At 48.8% G+C, this 19,193-nt stretch overlaps 1 protein-coding gene across 1 annotated transcript; it reads right to left on the bottom strand.

The window, feature by feature from the left end:
- Nucleotides 1–625: 625 nt before the first annotated feature.
- On the bottom strand, nt 626–18,598 carry ODAD4 (outer dynein arm docking complex subunit 4). Its single transcript, XM_067541322.1, has 12 exons — nt 18,485–18,598; nt 17,474–17,605; nt 16,469–16,622; nt 14,598–14,659; nt 12,686–12,845; nt 11,588–11,812; nt 10,358–10,565; nt 8,598–8,684; nt 7,968–8,164; nt 7,663–7,763; nt 6,568–6,646; nt 626–1,808 (listed from the first exon to the last, which is right to left on the bottom strand). The coding sequence occupies exons 1-12, from the start codon at nt 18,596–18,598 to the stop codon at nt 1,573–1,575; spliced, it is 1,755 nt and encodes a 584-aa protein (XP_067397423.1). The 3' UTR covers nt 626–1,572.
- Between the last annotated feature and the right edge of the window lie 595 nt (nt 18,599–19,193).

The following is a 19,193-nucleotide window of genomic DNA, read 5'->3' as shown; positions in this document are numbered from 1 at the left end:
CCTAAAGGATTTGCAAGCTGCGCCCTTTCCGGGAAGCTGAAACTAATGTCCTTTCCTGCCCCACCCAGCCCTGTGGGTGTGAGCGAGGCCGGGGGGGGGGGGGAGGTTGTAACTCCTATCCTGTGCACACTGGCACGAGCTGTACTCTTTTGCACACCAGCCCTGCTTTGGACATGCCATAGTGTGCGTGTTCTGTTCCTGATCAGCTTTGAGCGATGAAATGGTTAACAGTGCTGCCATTTAAAGTATCATCATCCCAGGTAGCGGCCATTCAGATGAATGGGGTGGTGGCCAGAGTTGGTTCAGGCTCCCGGCAAAGTCAGGCAGACATCTCTTACTGTGGCTGTATGGTCTGGTGGGTTGGTTGTTTGGAACCTGACCAGCTAACATGTTAACTGTCTTTATAAAAGTGAAAAAGGGAGAGGTCTGGCTGCACCAGCCGGCCAGTCCTATCGCAAACATTCGGGTGTGGGACAGGCAGGCCCATGTCTAGCGCTGCACTCTCTATGCTCACCCCTACTCCAGCTGAGACGGCACCGCAGGGGCAGCACCTGCTGCCACTGGAGACAGAGCAATGGCTGTTAATCACTGTAGTGCACACCCTCCAGGACCCACACTGCGGACATCACTGTTGGCATAGTTTATTTACAAGTCACAGAGCCTGAAGAGAACATTTCCTTGGCTGCATGACAGTTTCACAGGGGCCTCAAATTCAGCAGTGACTCAAAGACACAGTTTACATCTCAGGGCATGCCAACACGAGTGGCCAGTTCTAGCACATGCTCACACCCTGCAGGACTCCGTCAGCACCGGATGGGTCCTGGAGTATCTGCTCCGCTGAGTCAGTTGCAAGTGAGGTAGAAAGCTGAGTCCTGCAGTCATGTTAGCCAACTTTGACATTGTGCAACTGTCCATGGCTCACATATACGTGCAAGAGCCCAATGCTGCAGTGCATGTGGAGCACCCACTGGAGTCAGTGGGACTTCTGCTCTTGCAGAGCAGATGCAGCATTGGGCCCTCAGGCATGTTTGATGCTGTGGCAGAGTCTTGGGCCAGAGCTATTCCACCAACATTTGCCAGCACAACTATGTCAGCCAGGGTGTAATGAAGTGGGATTCCTGTCGACGTGGCTGTACCAGCACGACACAGTTGTACCAGCAAGAAGGCACTTTTGCTGGTATAGCTTAGTTTGCTCAGAAGGACTGGAATAAGCTACATTGGCAAAATTGCGAGTTTTTGACCAGTAAAAGCGGTGGTCACAGTAGGCGCACTTTGCCTCTCTAGTATACTGGTATACCTTCTAAGCACAGACCTGGCTCTGAACTCTAGGAGGAAAGGCTGGGAAGGAAGTAACAAAGCTCCTCCCACTGTAACCACCCAAACTGCCTTGAATTGAGGGCTTAGGAACATGAAAAAAAAAGTTATTTAAGAGGCTGGCAAAGAGCAGGGACAGCCCCATTCTGAAGGGACTGACTCCATGTCCAGGGAAAATTTCACACTAACTAAAGCAAAGCCAGCAACTTCATATGAACTTTACCCTAATAAGAGAATTCCTGGGCAAATGCTGCCTCTTTATTCAGGCAAATCCTGATGAGGCTCTGCATAATCTTCCCCCTTTTCGCCCTCTGTCTCTTCTTTTTCTTCTTCTCCTCGGCCGTTTCTCTCATTCTCTTCTCGTCCGTTTCTCTCATTCTCTTCTTGGTCGTTTCTCTCATTCTCTTCTTTTTCTATCTCCTTTTGTTTGTTTTCTTCTCTTTCCTTTTGGTTCTCTGCCTCCTCTCCTACACTGTAGTCGTCGTAATCATAATCTGGAAAAAAAAATCAGTGCAGATTTTTTAAAGAGAAAGGCAGAGTTCCCCCACAGCAAGCAAGGAGCAGAAAATGGGAGCTGCACCTGCCCGGTCTGGAGGGCACTTAAAGAGGAGAGGAGCACCAGGGCTGCTGAGCTCTTCCACCGCACGGACACCATCTTTCCTTTCACTTTTTTTTTTATTTTGGTCTCAACAGGTTAAATTCATCGCTGGAGTAAGGGCTTCAGTTACAGGTCAGAGCTGGCAAGTTGCATCTGTTGGGAATTGATTGTTTGCACAAAAAAAGCTGAACACTGTTTAGTCTCCCTGGGGAGGTGGGGGAGAATGTTGCTGGGAAAGGGGATGTGGCTGGGTTCAAAGGGCATTGGGCCATTCCCTTGCCACTTCAGAGGTGGTGCGTTCAGCCCAGAGGTGCGTAACAAAAGGATGTGTATTAAACTAGTCACCTGTTACACACCTGTTACCTAGACTTACCCCGGCCCAAGACATACATACCTAACTCTACAACAGTGGTTTGTGGGGAAAGCTGGCTGGCAAGACATTCTTCTTATACGTAAATAAGTGGCATATACTGAAATATACAGTCTCCTGGATTCAGATCTATATCCTGGATATTGTAACACTGTATCACTTTTACATTGTTGTTTATTTTATTAAACAATAATCTCAGACCTTGGGGCTATGTATGAGTGCAGGCAACTGCCCTTCCATATCCAACTGCAGGAGCAGAGCCTCCTGCTGCCTATTAACTGAGGATACATTACAGCTGTATTAACCACCCAGTTTGTGTATTACGCATACATTTTAGTGTATAAATATGGGATCCAAACTTTCAGGGTATTATATATAACAGGCATAGTATAACATGGCTTCCGTTTTATAACATTTCAAGTATGTTCACTCTTGAGGATCCAGTCTTAGTATCGTCTCTGCTATGCTAATCAGAGATGCTTTTCAGTGAGAGTGAGCCCCTCTATGGCCGTCCTCGCTGCCTCAAGTGCCACTCTTCTTCCCTCTCACTCCATGGGCTCCCTCAGCAAATCCTGCCTCACCCAGGGTCTTTGTATCCTCTTCAGCCCTTCCTCCTTGCCAGCTCTTAGACCAGTTTCACTTCAGCACATGGCATTGCTGCTGACTTACACCAACCAATGAGTGAGGAATCCGGTTCTGTGCTTGATCTGGAGCACCCACCAAGGGTCTCAGTGCGGACTGTGCTTACAAAGTGGCCTCGTTATTAGCTTTTAGGGCCACGGGGTGCTTGAGTAGACGCTTTGCCTTCTGCCAACAGTGACAGGGAAACTTGGGAAATGCTGCCACCTACAGCTCAAAGTTGATAGAGCACTTAATTATAGACCCACGGAAAAACAGGGTCACTTACCGGTCACCGCTGTTCTTCGAGATGTGCTGCTCATGTCCATTCCACTATAGGTGAGTGCACGCCTCCATGCACAGCTACCGGAACTTTTTCCCCTTAGTAGATCCTGCAGGGCCGGCTCTGGCGCCCCCTCCAGCCCGGCATACATGCCGCGGTATATGAGGCGCTGCCGGCCCTACGCCCTCGCAGTCCCTTCTTTCTGCCAACTCCGGCGGTGGGGATGGGGGATGGGTCGTGGAATGGACATGAGCAACACATCTCGCAGAACAGCAGTTACTGGTAAGTGACCGTGTTTTCTTCTTCGAGTGCTTGCTCATGTCCATTCCACTATCGGTGACTAACAAGCGGTAACTTGGAGGTGGGCCGGAGTTAGCGGTGCAACAAGTCTGGCTTGCAATCGCCCCTGTTCTCTGGAGTAGAGCCCAGCTGCCTTGCCTATCCCTATGGTTGGCAGCAACCACCACCAGGGACCTGGGGCGAGGTGGTGAACAGTGTTCAAACCCCTTGGCTGAGGTGTAATATTCTTCTCGGCTCATTTAGGCATCGAGCTACAGAGGAGGGGGTTTGCCACGAGACCCTCACTATGTTGAGCACCCCTTTGTAGACCAGGAGGGCAACCACACTGTGGAGCCCACTGGCAGCACATTAAAGATTGCCTGATGCCCCATTTGTTCCTTCGCCTCCAGCCCCAAGGTGGAGGCCACCTCTTGAGCAGTTCCCAAAGTGCCCTAGAATCAACCAGGGCTCAGGAGCGTGCTTCATCTGGCAGGGGAGGAGGGTAGGGGGAAGGGCTCTGCAGGCTGCAGCACCTCTTCCTGCCGACTGGCAGTCCCCACAGGAGTCCCTGTCATCGTCCAAGGGCGAATGGTGGCCCTTTCCCTGTACCTGAGGCACTGACTGCATCCCTGAGTTTTTCCACCACCACCACCCCAGGAAACCGAGTTTGGCGCAGCCTCGGTGCAGGGGGCGAACTCCTCGGTGCCGAGTCCGTCTCCAGCAACCAGGATCGGCACCACCCAGCGAATTCCTCAGTACCAAGACTGTCTCCGGTGACTGGGATCAGCGCCGCATCCTTGTGGACGAACCCTTCATTGCCGGAGCAGTGGGATGGATCTCACCCGGTGCCAGGGGGGTCAAGACCAGTGTCGGGCAGGCAACTTCGCTCTCCGCCTCGATGCAGGTTGATCCGGCAACCGCGACCTGGGATAACTTCTAGGGGAGCGTTCCTGCTCTATCTTCCTCCCCATACCGGGGATCTCCTGAGCCATTCAGGGGGTCCCAACGCGGGCTTCCCCCATAACGCCAGCCCCTTCTCTCTCGTGGAGGTATGGGCAGCGGTGGTGTATGCAAGGCCAACAAGGCTCTTGCTGCCCAACGGCCACCGAAGTCAACAGTGTTGGTAGGTGCCGAGGGGTTCCCCCACTCCCCTGAATCAGGAGAGGCTCCCTGGCTGGAGATGCTGGCTCAGCAGGTCTCCGTGATCTGACCTTGGTATGGATTGGTGCTCCACCCCGCCTGCTTTGACGGTGAAGGGAAGGAGAGCCAGTAATGGATAACACCAAGAAGGCTAAGGTATTGAATGCCTATTTTGGTTCAGTCTTCACTAACAAGGTAAATTATGAGCAGATACCTAGCATAATAAATATTAACAACAAGGGGGAAGGCACACAAGCCAAAACAGGGAAAGAACAGGTTAAAGAATATTTAGATGTATTCAAGTCGCCAGGGTCTGATGAAATTTACTCTAGGGTATGTAAGAAATTAGCTGAAGCTATTTTGGAACTGTTAGCAATTATCTTTCAGAACTCAGGGAGGATGAGTGAAGTCCTGGAAGACTGGAGAAGAGCAAACAGAGTACCTATCTTTAAAGGTGAGAAAAAAGAGGACTTGGGGAATTATAGACCAGTCAGCCTAACTTTGATACCTGGAAATATATTGGGACAAATTTTTAAGTAATCAATCTGTAAGCATTTAGAGGATTGTAGGGTTATAAGGAATAGCCAACATGGATTTGTCAAGAACAAATCATGCCAAACCAACCTAATTTCCTTCTCTGACAGGGTTACTGGCTGAGAGGGAAGCTGTAAATGTGATATGTCTTGATTTTAGTAAGGCTTTTGATAGTCCCACATGACATCCTCATAAGCAAACTAGGGGTCTGTAGTCTTGATTAAATTACTATAAGGCGTGTGCAGAAGTAGTTGAAAGATCGTACTCAAAGAGTAGCTATCAATGCTTTGTCATCAAACTTGAGGGGGTGGGGTGGTATCTACTGGGGTCCTGCAGGGCTCTGTCCTGAGTCCTGTATTGTTCAATATTTTTATTGAACTTTTTCATTCCACTTGGATAGTATGCTTGTAAAATCTGTGGATGACAGCAAGGTGGGAGGGGTTGCAAGCACTTTTGCAAAAAAAAAAAAAAGACTACTATCATGTTGGGGAGTAACAACAGGAGTGTTGTATGTAAGACAAAGGAGGCAATTGTTCCACTCTACTCAGCACTGAGGAGACCCCAGCTGCAGTACTGTGTCCAGTTCCAGGCACCACATTTTAAGAAAGCTGTGGACAAACTGGAGAGTGTCCAGAGGAGAGGAACAAAAATGAAAAAAGGTCTAGAAAACCTGACCTAAGAGGAAAGGTTTAAAAAAACTGGGCATGTTTAGTTTTGAGAAAAGAAGACTGAGGGGAACCTGATAACAGTCTGCAAATATGTTTAGGGCTTCTGCTATAGAAAGGATGATGATCAACTGTTTTCCATGTCCACTGATGTAGGACAAGAAGTAATTGGCTTAAGGGGAGACTTAAGTCAGATATTAGGAAAAACTTCTAATTATAAGGATTGTTAAGCATTGGAATAGGGGAGTTTGTGGAATCCTCATCACTGGAGGTTTTTAAGAACAGGCTAGACAAACACCTTCAGGAGTGACCTAGTTATACCTGCTCCTACCTCACCACAGAGGGCTGAACTAGATGATCACTCCAGGTCCCTTCCAGCCCTACATTTCTGTGATTGTGTGTGAAATTATTTCTGCTACAATAAGCTGTTTATAGAGGGTGTGTATACACAAGAAATACGGGTGCTCACTCCTCAGCAACGGGGCAACTGCTTCACTGCTACCAACGGTTTAAGCCTGTCTGTGTACCACTGCTGACAAATGGGAACTAATTTCCCTACTGTAGATGCATGCAGAGGGATCAGAGATCGGGTTCTAAGCTAGGAGGGGCAGCAATCACTGCAGGTGCAGTGCTATGGCCCTCCAGTGTCAGTGGTATCCAGCCTGTTTCACTGGAGGGTAGCTACTTCTCCAAGTGTCCTGTGAGGAGACAGCAGAGAAGGGGAAATATAGAATATTTTGCACACTGCTCCCAAGTGAACTAGTACCTCTTAAAGATTCGATTCTCTCTGCCCTTTGTTCTGCTTTCAACTCTTCGATGAAGCCTTTGTTCGCATCATCTAGGGCCTGAAGTGGACAAGAATAAATAGTGACAAATCTTGACATGCAGTCACATGACAGGCCTATCCAAAAGTTTGTCCCATTCCCCTCTGCTGTCCTCTTCCATCACTCCTTGCCCCTTTGGTGCCTTTAAAGCTACCTGCAGCGAAGTGCCTCTCTGCTCCCCCTGTTGTGACTGCACTACTCTAGCTAATATACTACTTAGCCCATTTCAGCTGGGATCATCCCTTCCTCCTTACATCCCCGCCCTACACAGCTAGCACTCCTTCCCCATGGTTAACTAAACAATGCAGGTGGTTCTCCCGGTGCTTGGAAACACACTTAAGGGATCCCCAAAAGGCAGACATTCATACTGCAGAAGCACTGCCCTGTGTTTTGAAACACTGGGTGAGATCAGCACTGTGTGATCGACTCCAATAAGATCATGAATAATCTGGAGGCAGAGCACCTATGCATGCAGACTGTTGCCAGGACAGCAAGCATATGTGCCACAACGTGCAAATCACACCACCCAATCCATATCCAATACCCATGGTGTTCCTCCGTGGCTCCTGTCATGGGGGTCATGCAGAGTAGCCTCTCCCTGAAATTTCAGGGTGGCCATATTTAGCCTTCCATGCCAATTGCTAGCCATGAGCCTGCTGGCAGGCATCTGGATGCCATGGAAGGCAGAATTTGACTCTGTGGGTGAAAGACTGGCCACACTGAAATCAATAGAAGTTCTGCTATTGACTCCAATAGGTCCAATGTTTTACCCCATATATGTACTGCATTAGCTCATATTAGGAGCAAGTCTTCTAAGTCAAGAGTTTTCATGATTTTTTATTTCGGGGCTCATCTTGACAGACACTACATTGTTCCTCTTGTGAGACATTTCATTTACTGATCCCCCAGCTTCCAGCTGGCATTCTTTCCTTTCAATTGCTCTCTAGGCCCCTGGACCACAGATTGAGACCAACAGTGGTAGGTAACTTATCCACATTGCCCCCAAACTCCTCTCTTGATTACAGTAAATCACTTACGATGATGATGGCCTGCTGAGCTGCATCATTATGAATGAGTTTTGCCTTCTCAAGAGCTTTTTCAAAATTCATAACTGCAGATTGGAAGTCTTGGAGTTTCACTGTAACAAACAAACAATCCATTTTAATGCAGGACCAAAAACTATTATATTAGACACAGGACCCTGTCTTGAAAAGACTTGCTCAAATAAGGCTTTGTGGGGTTGTTTGTTGTTGTTTGCGAGGCACAGGCAGGTTTTAATGAAGCTGTTGAATAGACTCAATGTCTGCCATCTTTAAAGCAAACTTTGCAACTATGTCTTTACCTTGTGCTTGTGCAACCAGCACACTGGCATTGAGTTGCCACTCAACATCACCCTCCTCCTCTGCTGACTGTAGGGATTTTTCTCCATAATCCTGAGCCTCTGTTGCTTCATCGAGTTCCAGGTAACATCGGCCAATTTCATGGAACAACCACGTCTTCTCCAGGCTGGTTTTTGCCAATGGGATCTTCTCTTCCCATCTTTACACAGGGAAAACAAGTTACTTTTACTGCCCTAGGTTCAGTGTAATGTTGGCTCTTGGCTTTTTAAACAAAGGGTTCCAGATGCTGCAATTACCCAAAGAATATTACGCTGAGGCCTCTTAGATGTTTAGAAAGAGAGCAAGTCAGAAAGTCTGGAAGACTTTGAGGACTGGGTTACAAAGCCATTACTCTCAGGGCTACTGGTTTGAATCAAGGAAAGATCAATACCTCTGACTGGAAATTGTTACCATCGGATGACTGTATAAAATGAGCTGTCCAATCCAGTCCCTAGTGGCAGATGTCCACATCACAACTGGCATTATTAGCAGTGCCCCTTTCCAACAGTGTAATTAAATAAATTGGCAAAGCAAAGTCCCTGTAATTTTAAATATGCTCTCTTGCCTTTTAAGTTATGATGAATTTTACGTACGTGTCAATAGCTTGCTGGAATTTGCCAATTCTGGCATAAACTCTGCCGATGTTGTCAAGGGCTCTGGATGTGGCATCTGGCAGATCACTGCATTGAAGTGAAAGAAAGAGGTCTTAAAACAGTCTTGTCCCTGAAATATCCTCCATTTTCTTTGATATTCACTGTTTCAACGAGCTCACAAAACAATGTAAGACAGCATTAAAGGAACACTGTCAGTTTGAAAGTCTCACTGCTGTCTGAATATTTTTTACCAGCTACTGTTATAAGAAACACCTAAGATTACTGTAGCTGGAAGAGAGAAGTGGGGGGAAATGTTTTTTGTGTATTTGATAACACCTTGTGTGTAGTCACTTCCACTGTTCCTGCTGAGTAGTTAGTCTGTTGTGTGGCTTTTCACATAGCAATATGGGGGAGAAAAGCCTTTTTTATCTGGAAAATGTAACGTTTGCAGCGGTGAGGTGGGGGCCAGACATTGTACTTAAAAGTACTTTTAACTCATTTTTCTGTTCAGTCAAGTACATTTCAAATGGATGGGGCCCATTTGAAATTGCAGTGGAGTACTGCGCCGAGACACAAGCCATGTCTCTGGTGGCTGTTAAAGAAACAAAGCAGCTTTTTTAAATAGCTGAAAATGAGAATCTCAATGTCCTGGCCAGTGTTCGCTCTCTCACGAAATGAGGCTCTGCTGTCCAGCGTTCTGCGTGAGCTACTGGTCAGTGCTAATGGCGACTCACTTTATAATAATGCACCCTGAGGAGTTACAAGTGCCTTTACCAATGTTAATGACCTAACGCTTACTCCCCTCCTCTGATATGAAGCGGTTTTACTATCCTCAGCTTACAAATGAGGAAGCTGAGGCAGAGAGAGCCTAAGGGTATGTTTACACAGCAAAGAAAAACCTGTGGCTGGCCCATACCAGCTGACTCGGGGCAGGGAAATCTCATTGCTGTGCAGACTTCCGGGCTCAAGCCAGCCGCGAGTGTCTAGTTGCTGTGCAGACATACCTAAATGCATTGCCCCAGGTCATGCAGTGAGTGAACAGCAGAACCCAGATCTTCTCACTCCTGTCCTCATCTTTAACCACTAGAGGACGCTTCCTCCCTGACTAATCTCCACAATGGCAGCAAAAAAACAAACCTGTCAAACAGGCTCCTCACTGCTTTGTGAAGTGCTTTGCAAAACTCCACTATGAGAGGACTATATAAAGCCCATTCTGCTCCATCTCTTCCGCCTGAGAGAGCTTGCAGAACGTTTTCTGCATGAATGGGTGGCTGTACCTACTGCGTATTGACGTCATGACTCAAATGAAAATGATTTCTCCAGCCAGGAAACCTATAAAGAAATTAGATGATAACATTTGTTTCGGAGGAAGCGTTGCCTAGAGGTTAGAGGGTGGGACTGGAAATCAAAGAGTTCTGAGTGCCTGACCTGGCTCTGACATGGTTTTTTTGCGTGTCTTTGGGCAAGACACTTCAATTGTTCTGCCTCAGCCTCCCTATTTGTGAAATGGGGATGATGATACATCAGTGGATACTGTGAGGGGCAGGTAAGGACTGTTTCTAGTATCATTAGGTCCCAAGAAGAGCAGTGCTAGAGAAATTCAAAGCATTACTCTAGAATTGTCCGACTCCCCTTCTGTTAGGCTATAGGCCTTTAACATCTGGTGCTAAACCATATGAAGACAGGCTACTCCTACCACCACGCATTGCATCCTTTCCCCACTCATCCCAAATTAACATTGGGCGCCCTTGAGCACTCACTTTTCCTTTGCGATCTCCAGATCCATCTTATGACTCTGTAGTGCTGCCCCCATTTGCCCCATCTCTATCTGAGCATTCCCAATGCAGCTGTAGAGGTTTCCAATCAGTTCGTTCTTGTTGGGAACTTCATCATCAGACCAACCTTGAATTGTTTTTAGCACATGCTCAGCTTTCTTACAACTTCCTTCAGGGCAGCCACTGGTCAACACTAGAAACACAGGAAGAGGAACACTCAGCACCAAGTCAGGGGCCCAGGGACATCTGGGGAGACACGGGGCCTGATTCTGCACTGTATCTCCAGGGAGTCAGTAATACCTGTGCAAAGTGGGTGTAAAAGTACTGCCACCAATGTAAGTTCATGGTGAAGTCACATTTGGTACCATTTTGCAATCACTTTACACAGATGCAAATGAAAACCTATGGTGCAGGACAGTGGAGAATGAGACCCACAGTCTGAAGACGGGTTGGGAGAATCCAGTCTTGTAGCAGGGGAGCTGAATGTGTCATCTGAGAGTGAGTGCTAGACGCAACACCGTTACAGCATCTCTTACAGGTTTGTCCAGCACGCTGTGCTGCATGGCTCTAGCACTTGTCCCAGCTGGGTGCAATGTTGTAGCAAAGAAACCATCATACTATGCTATGTAACTCTGTCATCTGCCACATTTGGGGGCAATGCTGTGGCAAGTGAAAGAAACTGAGCCTCAGTGATGATGACTGAGGTCATCTTATGAGTTCCAAGGCATACAGTATAGACATTGAACAGAAATGGCCTGGATACCGCTCTTCTCCCTTCCAGACCCTTCCCTTCAGATTCTTCATCCTTCTAGTCCCCTCTGTCCTTGTTGCTTTTCAAATAAGGTAGAGAAGAACCTCGGTACCCTGGCCTCTCTCAATTAAAACAGCTTCCAATGTCCCAGGCTGGGTGGAGCATTTGCTAAGCACACTGCATTTGCTACAGAATTCCAGTATCCAAAGCACCGCTCTGCAAAGCGCTTCAGGATATCTCAAGCACAGAAGGAGTTGGAAAATAAACCAATGGGTTAAATTCTATACTCAGATATTGCCTGGGGAAAGGCAAGGAAAGCAGAACACATTTTTAAAACCTTCTGCTGCTGTTAGGAAATAACGACCCTTCAAACGCAATGGTCTGTTCATCTGGTCTGTAGTTGCCCACCCTGAATAATATACACCAGTCATAACGCTCTTGCTGCTTCCACCTGGGATACCTACACATATCTATTTCTTCCATGCTCTTCAGGATGTATCTGGCAACTTCTGATGGTTTTCGCTTTCTCTCTGGGAGCCATCTCTGCTGCATGAGCTTGCGGTCTCTCACACGGGCGTAGATGGGCTTCTGCTGCTGCCAGAATTCAGTACGAGTGTCCAGGTAGTTAATGCCACCCAAGATGAGGGCCTCCACTGTCATCCCATGCTTTGTGCTGCTTTTGATCAAATCTGGAAATTAGCGAAAGGCAGAATGAGGAGAGAGTAGTAAAGGGTATGAGGAGTGAAGCCATGATTCGAGGGTCAGGAACATTTTAGTGCTAGTGCCTGCCAGACTGACAGCCCTGGAGACTGAAGTCCTTTACTAATCCCCAGAATAGACGGACCATTCCATGGGACTGTCCCCATGGAATACTGTGAGAACTTCTAAATTCTCAGGAGACAGGATGAACCCATGGAAGTTATTAAGACTGGTAACATCACAGAAGTTAACAACAGGGGACTAAATCCTCAAACTCGCCTGTGTTACTGGGAAAACACTTCTCAAGAAAACTAATTAACAGGGACGGATTTTCTGCCCAACTCAGAAATCTGATCCTTTTCTGAATCCCACATCTTGAGCATAACTGCTGCAGCAGCAAAGCCATGAAACTGACCGGTCCAAAGCAAAATTCTGTTACTGGTGCCTTCCGTTTAATTCAAACACTAGTTTATTGACTCAAGAACCAGGACATTTGTACTTAAAATAATATAATTCCTGGGTTTTTTTACTTGGATTGCTGTTGAGTGCTTTGGGCTGGCATTATTGGCTAACCGAACTGCTCACTATAGAATACTCTTTAATAAGGAAGTATAAAGAATAAAACTTATTTAGACATTGTTACAAACACTGGTCCTGGAAACACTTGCACATTTGAGTAACTTGTACAAATCTGGATCAAGTAATTTGTAGGTTTGGGACCACTGCAGACACCAGCATGTGCTACGCAAGCAGCGATACATCTCCTGGTGGTCACATGAATAATAAAATAAAGGGGGAAAATGGATTTGATCGACCCAAGAGGAATAATATGTCATATTTAGTTAAATACAATGTAGCAAGACCTTCATCCTTCAGCAGTTTCTCCAGGTAGGCCTTGTCAGCATAAAGCTCGCCAAGAAGCTGCCGTTCCGTCTTCTCATTCCTGATGGGCTCCACTTTACTCTGCTGCTTGTGATCCTTTTTGGGGGCTTTGAGCTGAAGTTTCTGCTTCGCTTTTTTGCTCTGCCACAAAACAAAACCGAAGTGCGCTGGAGTGGAGAGGAGGGGATGCTGACACACGCAGAACAGGCTAGCTTTCGGAAGTGTTTATCCGCTTTCTAAACAAACCAGTTTAGTGTGCCGAATTCCTTATTCAGGAAGGAGATAATGACACAGGCAAAGATCAGCCCATTGATCCCTAGGACAGCAGCTTTATCAAAGCAGCTCTGCCCTTCTGGGATGCAATGTCTTGCACTGCTCGTGACTGACTCCCTCTGACCAATGCTGGGCTCCGTGCATGCGGGCTCGTGGGGGTGAGGCATCCAGCCCTCTGTAGTCTGAGAAAGGGTGCTGGGGGGAAGATCCCCCAGGCCCTCCCATCCAAATCCCAATCCAGGTTCAAAACCCACCCACAGTAAATAACTCCTAGGATGGCTCTACAGGTTAAAGACAAAAGTGACTGCACTTCTAAGCACATTCAGCCACATGTTCAAACGTGGCCACTGATTATGGATGCCTCTATTTGTGGATGGACACGTTGGTCCTGAGCAGCCGCACTCCAGTTGACGTCAACGGAATCTCCAGGTGCTTCTGAAAGTCAGGCCCTTGAACCCTGATTTTCTGCAGAGTTGAGCACTCACTGCTCCCGCTGACTTCTAACTGGAGCGGTAGGAGGTCAGCACTTCCGAGGAGCCAGGTGTCTCAAGCTGGACATCCTAAAATTGAGCCATCCAAAATCAGTGGCCACTTTTGGAAAATCTAACCTTCAACAGCAAGTCAGACCCAAGTGCATGTTACAGAGTGAGCATGGCCCTGATCTCCCCCAGAAATTGATGGAAACTGCTCATGTGAGTAAGGCCAGCAGAATTTGGGCCCATATATAGGCACAAACACAGATGCTCTTAACATCCTGTCTTTCCTATGTGATAGTTTCTAACCATCAGAGGAGTGAAGTTCTGGAACAGCCTTCCAAGGGGAGCAGTGGAGGCAAGAAACCTAGCTGGCTTCAAGACTGAGCTTGATAAATTGATGGAAGGGGTGGTATGATGGGACAGCCTAATTTGGCAATTGACTGATCTTAGATTACTGATGGTAAATATGCCCAGTGGCCTGTGATGGGATGTTAGATGAGGTGGGCTCTGAGTTAATAGAGAGAATTCTTTCTGGGTGTCTGGCTGGTGAGTCTTGCCCACATGCTCAGGGTTTAACTGATTGCCATATTTGGGGTCGGGAAAAAATGTCCCCCCAGGGTAGATTGGCAAAGGCTCTGGGGGTTTTTCACCTTCTTCTGCAGCACGGGACACAGGTCACTTGCTGGTGGATTCTCTGTACCTTGAAGTCTTTAAACCATGATTTGAGGATTTCAGTAACTCAGCCCTAGGTCAGGGTCTATTACAGGAGTGGGTGGGGAAGGTTCTGTGGCCTGCGTTGTGCAGGAGGTCAGACTAGATGATCATAATGGTCCCTTCCGACTTTAGAGTCTGTGGTAATCTGTCTGAAAGCTGGGGGAGTTTTGCTGGTAGAAAAGCTCCAGATCAGGCTTTCAGTTTCTCCTTAGCTGGTGTTCTCTTCTGGATAGAGCTACACAAAATGTCAGGGAGAAGGCAGAAGTGTCTGCCACGCATGGAACACTTTGCTGACACCAGCAGTAGTTTTACTGATGTGGCTGCAGAAAGTCTCAGCCATTTTTCCCCCTGGTTTCGCCAATGCTAAAAAAAGCATTTAGCATTGTAGTATCTCTAGTTAGCTTTCCAAAAGAAAGTGGTCACACTATACCTCTGCCTGCCTGCTTAAAAAGCAGAGGTCCCCTTTATTCTCCAGTTTAACAGAGGAAGGACCTGCAAATAGAGAAAACATACCTGTAAGCATTCAAGAACTGCAACGCCTGGGCCCTAGAGTTTAACATGGATGTAAATGTGCTAGACCAATAATGCCCTGTTGGAAACAAAGCTTTGTGCTTATTATGGCATTTGAAATATGTGGCAAGATCTGTATCCCCCTTCTCAGTCTAAAGGCAGCAATTGCAGCTCAGAGAAACAGTTCAGCTGTATCTATTATTAATTATTCCTATTGGGGCCTCTCTGGTAGCACCTAGGGGCCGCGACCATGGATCAGGGTCCCATAGCACTAGGCTCTGTACAAACACACCAAAAAAGACAGTCCCTACCCCAAAGAGCTCACAGTCTAAGTATCAAACAAGAGACAACAGGCCAATTAAACAGGCAGCTGGGGCAGTACTAGACTGGGGCACCAGGACCTCCACCAGCACAGACAATTATTTCTAAATGATGTTTGTCAATATTTAGAGCTAAACTCCCTTCTGACTCATACAATGGCTCTCAGCTCTGCCAGTCTAACTACATGCTGGCCACACACAGAGAAGTGGGAGAAAACTCTCTGCTTTGGCCGAGCCAGGAGAGGAAAAGGAGATGCAGACACAGTTCTGATGAATCTCCTCAGGTGAGACAGTCAGGACAAGCCGGTCTAGACCAGACTGGGGGAGTGGAGGAGGGTTAACATTCATGTAAAGAGCAGTTTCTCAGAGTCCCTAGTTCATGGGGCTCCATTGCTATAGTGTCTGATGCCTCCCACTTACATGAAAATACTGATAAAATAACAGTAATCTCCTGCTTCTTTTCCAGGTTCTAGAAGAAATAGCTTGATTATTGATAGCGTGTCTGTTTGTTTTGGTGGGTGGGTGTACTGTCAGTCCGTGACTGCGTGTGTTCTGTGCGTGGCAGGGTGCCATCAGTCCATGTCTTCGTATGTCCTGTGTGGATAGGTGGGCATGCTGTCTCAAAGTTTCTGTGCTGGGTCCCTGTGTGTGTGTGTGTGTGTCCATAAGTGAGCTGTGATGCATGTCCGTGTGTGTCTGTCGGTGTCTGTGAATAGGCATGCTGTCTGAGTGGGTGTACTGCATATCCTTATAAAGACATTACTGAGGGAAAGCGAAGTGGAAGAAATTAGTTTTATACTTGGCTCTGAACACAGCAAGGCCTTAGATCACTTTTGCCTCTTGCGAGACTGAATTCTACTCTAGGTCTAGCTCCTATGAAAGTGTTGCCTCTCCCGACTGGTTGACAGTTTCACGGGTCCCATGCAGATCAGCTGTCATGGGAGGTCAGGGTGACAAAGGGAGATGTGGTTTCAGGAAGCCAAGATGAATTTCAATGAAAGGCTTTGAACATCAGAGACTTGAAACGGACTCTGTAGTCAGTGGGGAGCCAGTGCCGACAGAAGAGCAGCAGGGCACTAAGCAGATGGCCTGCTGTGTTTTGTACTAGCTGGAACATTTTCAGGGTTTGGGGCTTTGTTCCTAGATATAAGTTGCAATAATCAAGCCTGGGGTCACAACTACGTGAATCATGGGGGACAGGTCTACACCCGAACCTGCGTTACCTGGGAGTAATTAGACATTGTAACAAAATATACATTCAGCCACTAATACAGGTTGGACCCTGTTGGATATTCCCTGACCTCAGCTGGGAATAGCAATTATGCACGTGACTCAGAAGGCAGATAGATCTTGCTGTGCAATGTCCTCTCACTCTCTGAGCGCATGAGAAACTAATACAGCATTCACCAGCAGCTGCTGAATTGCCAGCTTTTGGATATCTTTGCATTGTCAATAAACGGTTACATCTTACTTCCGACAGAGTTGTCAATCGCTTCCTGAGCTTTCTGAATTCCTAGCCTGAATTTCTGTAGCTCTGGACGTAGTTTGTGGCCTCGGTGATAATACACTAATGCAAATTCAAAGTCGCCCATGGTGTACAGGGTCTCAGCCTTTTGGTAAAGTCCCTGTAATGAAGAGAAAAAAATGTCTGAACGCAACTCAGATAATAGCTCCCAAGGTGGTGGGGGAGCACTATGCTGTCTCATCTGTGCAAAGGATAAAGCTCAATCCTGCAACCATTACTCAGGTGAGTTACCTTCACTTCATGTGGGTCCCTATGAGGGGAAGAGGTGTTAGATCTGGCCCTTGTTGCTGTTAGACTGTAAATATTTACAGATGTTTGCATTGTGCTGGAATATAGCATGAGTGTGTCCAGTAAATCTCAACTGAAACGCGAATCTCCCTGTGGAATGTGGGCCTTTCAATTAGACAGAAGAACAGCTCTCCTGACAACCCATTTTCCTTACAGAACAGGCAGGGCTTCCACTGACCACAAGCAAACCAAGAGCAGATTCAGCAGCTTACAGGCAGTTCTGATCTCATGCTTTGGAGCAGGAACAAAGAGTGGGGAAGGGGAGACTAACTGGTGCTTCTCTCTGGTTTCTTGGGATATGTCTACATGTCGAAAAAAGGTGACAGCAACTAGTCCCACAGCCTTGGTCTACAGACTTGGGCTTGTGTATGGTGCTAAAAAGAGCAGTATAGATGACGTTCCCACTCGGGCTCTAAAACCCAGTGAGGGGGGCGGTCTCAGGGCCCGAGCTCCAGCCGAGCAGGAATGATGTCTACACTGCTATCTTTAGCACAGTAGTGCAAGCCCTGTGAGCCCAAGTCGATATAGATGCAGACTCTGAGCTGCCCTGCTGTGGCTTTTATATTAATTCTTCTTTTCATGGTGTAGATGTACCTTGGTGCCTCACTCGCTGAAAGCCAGCCCTGGGTACACACCAGACCCTTGTCCCCTAATGCTATTTACCTTGGAGAATGTTTTGTCATTTTGAAGAGAGGCTTCTGCGTCTCTCAGGGAATTTTCTGTGTCCCCGAGTTTCAGGTAACACATTGAGCGGGCGACCAGGCAGTACTTATCCCCTGCTTGCAGCTGCAGCGCCTAGGATGCAAACACAGAGATGCATTCAGTCCCAGAACTGCTGGGCTTGCCAGCACAGGAAGCGCATACCAGCACCCGTGTTTGATAGAACCCGCTGCACATGTACGATGCCCTCCAGGCCACGATCTCAAAGCAATTCCCAAGCATTCATGAACAAAGTCTCACAACCCCGTGTGTGTGGGGGTGGGTGGGTGTAAACTGTACCATCCTGATAGTGGTAGCTGGGGCAGGGAGAGGGCACCTGACGAGCGACTCAGTAGAAGAGGCAGAAATAAAACCCAGGGATCCTAGCACCCAGGCCTCTGCTACAACCAGGGTTAGAGAACCCTTAGAGAATCGAAGAAATGGCTCTGCCAGTGCCAGTCAAGTCATGGAGGGAAGTAAGTTGGGGGGGCTACTGGTCCCAGCTCTGGGAGAGGAGTGGGCTCGGCTGCTGAGGATCATGGATACGTGGCACTGACAGCGGCGGAGGTGGGGATGGCACCATGCCACCTCCCCCGGCCACGTCGCTACTTCTCCTCCGGCTCTTACACCCTGTCCCCGCATCCCCTCAAGGGAGCCCCTTGTTCTGCCGCCTCCTCCCCCCACATGCCACCACCTCAGCTCGCTGCACCCCTCATCTCCCTGGCCCGCGTGCCTGGGATGTGTCCCCCCCATCCCCTCACCCCTGTGCTCCACACCCCCTGCCACGCATGCCACGTCCCCCGCCCCACACACCCCCCCAGCCCCACACCCCCAGCCCCACACCCCTGCCACTGCCCCATCACCCCGCCCCCGTGCACCCCACCCCGCGCCTGGCCCTGTACCAGCCCAGCCACCGGGGACGGTATGAATGCTTATGAATATTCATGAGCCCTGTGCATCACTAACGACCCTCACGTTGGTGAAGCAGGCCAGCGCCTTGCCGTGCTCCCCGCGCCGGCTGAGCAGCGTCCCCTCGGCCATGAGGCTGGGGAAGGTCCCGCTCAGCCCCTCGCCCTCCGCGTCCTCCATCGGCCCGGGCCCGCCGCAGCCTGGCAACCGCTGCCTGGCAACCGCCGCCGCCGGACTTCCGGGGGGCGTGGCGAGGGCCTGCCACACCCCCAGCGGGTGACTCCGCCCCCGTCGGGGAGGGAAGGGGGGGCTCCGTGCACCCGCCCCTCCCCCCTGCGGCTGCTTCCGGGTACCGGGCCCAGCCCCGGACCACTCGCTCCCAGTCCCTCCCCCCCGGCCCCACCCGCGTCGCCCTGCCCCACTAACTAGCGCCCTGCTCCCTGCCGGCCCCCAGCCCCCCCTTTGCCCTGCAGGTTCCCCATTCCCTGGTGCCTTATCCCTGCCAGCCAACCCCCTTCTCAGCACCCCTTGCCCCACAAGTGCTCTATTCCCTGCTCCTCTCCCTGCCAGCCCCCCCAACCCTACCACTTCCCTGCACCCCAAGGCCCCACAAGCACCCCAATCCCTGGTGCTTTATCCCTGCCAGCCCCCCCCCCTTCCTTGCACCCCATTGCCCCCTGGGTGTTTTATCCCTGCACCCTGTTGCCCCACAAGTGCCCCATTCCCCCGGTGCCTGATCTACTGCCAGCCCCCCAGCATCACCCCCAGCTCTTCA

Source organism: Emydura macquarii, unplaced genomic scaffold (assembly GCF_026122565.2).
Source record: "Emydura macquarii macquarii isolate MOO-44397 ecotype Brisbane River unplaced genomic scaffold, CSIRO-AGI_Emac_v2 contig_629, whole genome shotgun sequence".
Taxonomy (NCBI): domain Eukaryota; kingdom Metazoa; phylum Chordata; order Testudines; family Chelidae; genus Emydura; species Emydura macquarii.
This window is presented reverse-complemented; position numbering and strand designations above follow the sequence as displayed.

What these genes read in the sequence shown, in the direction of transcription:
- ODAD4 (XM_067541322.1), bottom strand. Translation starts at nt 18,598, where the DNA reads ATGGAGGACGCGGAGGGCGAGGGGCTGAGCGGGACCTTCCCCAGCCTC. An exon ending in CATGGAAGAAATAGATATGT is followed by an intron (nt 10,566 to 11,587) that starts GTAGGTATCCCA and finishes CTGTGTTTCTAG; the next exon opens with TGTTGACCAGTGGCTGCCCT. An exon ending in CTGGAGATCGCAAAGGAAAA is followed by an intron (nt 8,685 to 10,357) that starts GTGAGTGCTCAA and finishes ACTTCAATGCAG; the next exon opens with TGATCTGCCAGATGCCACAT.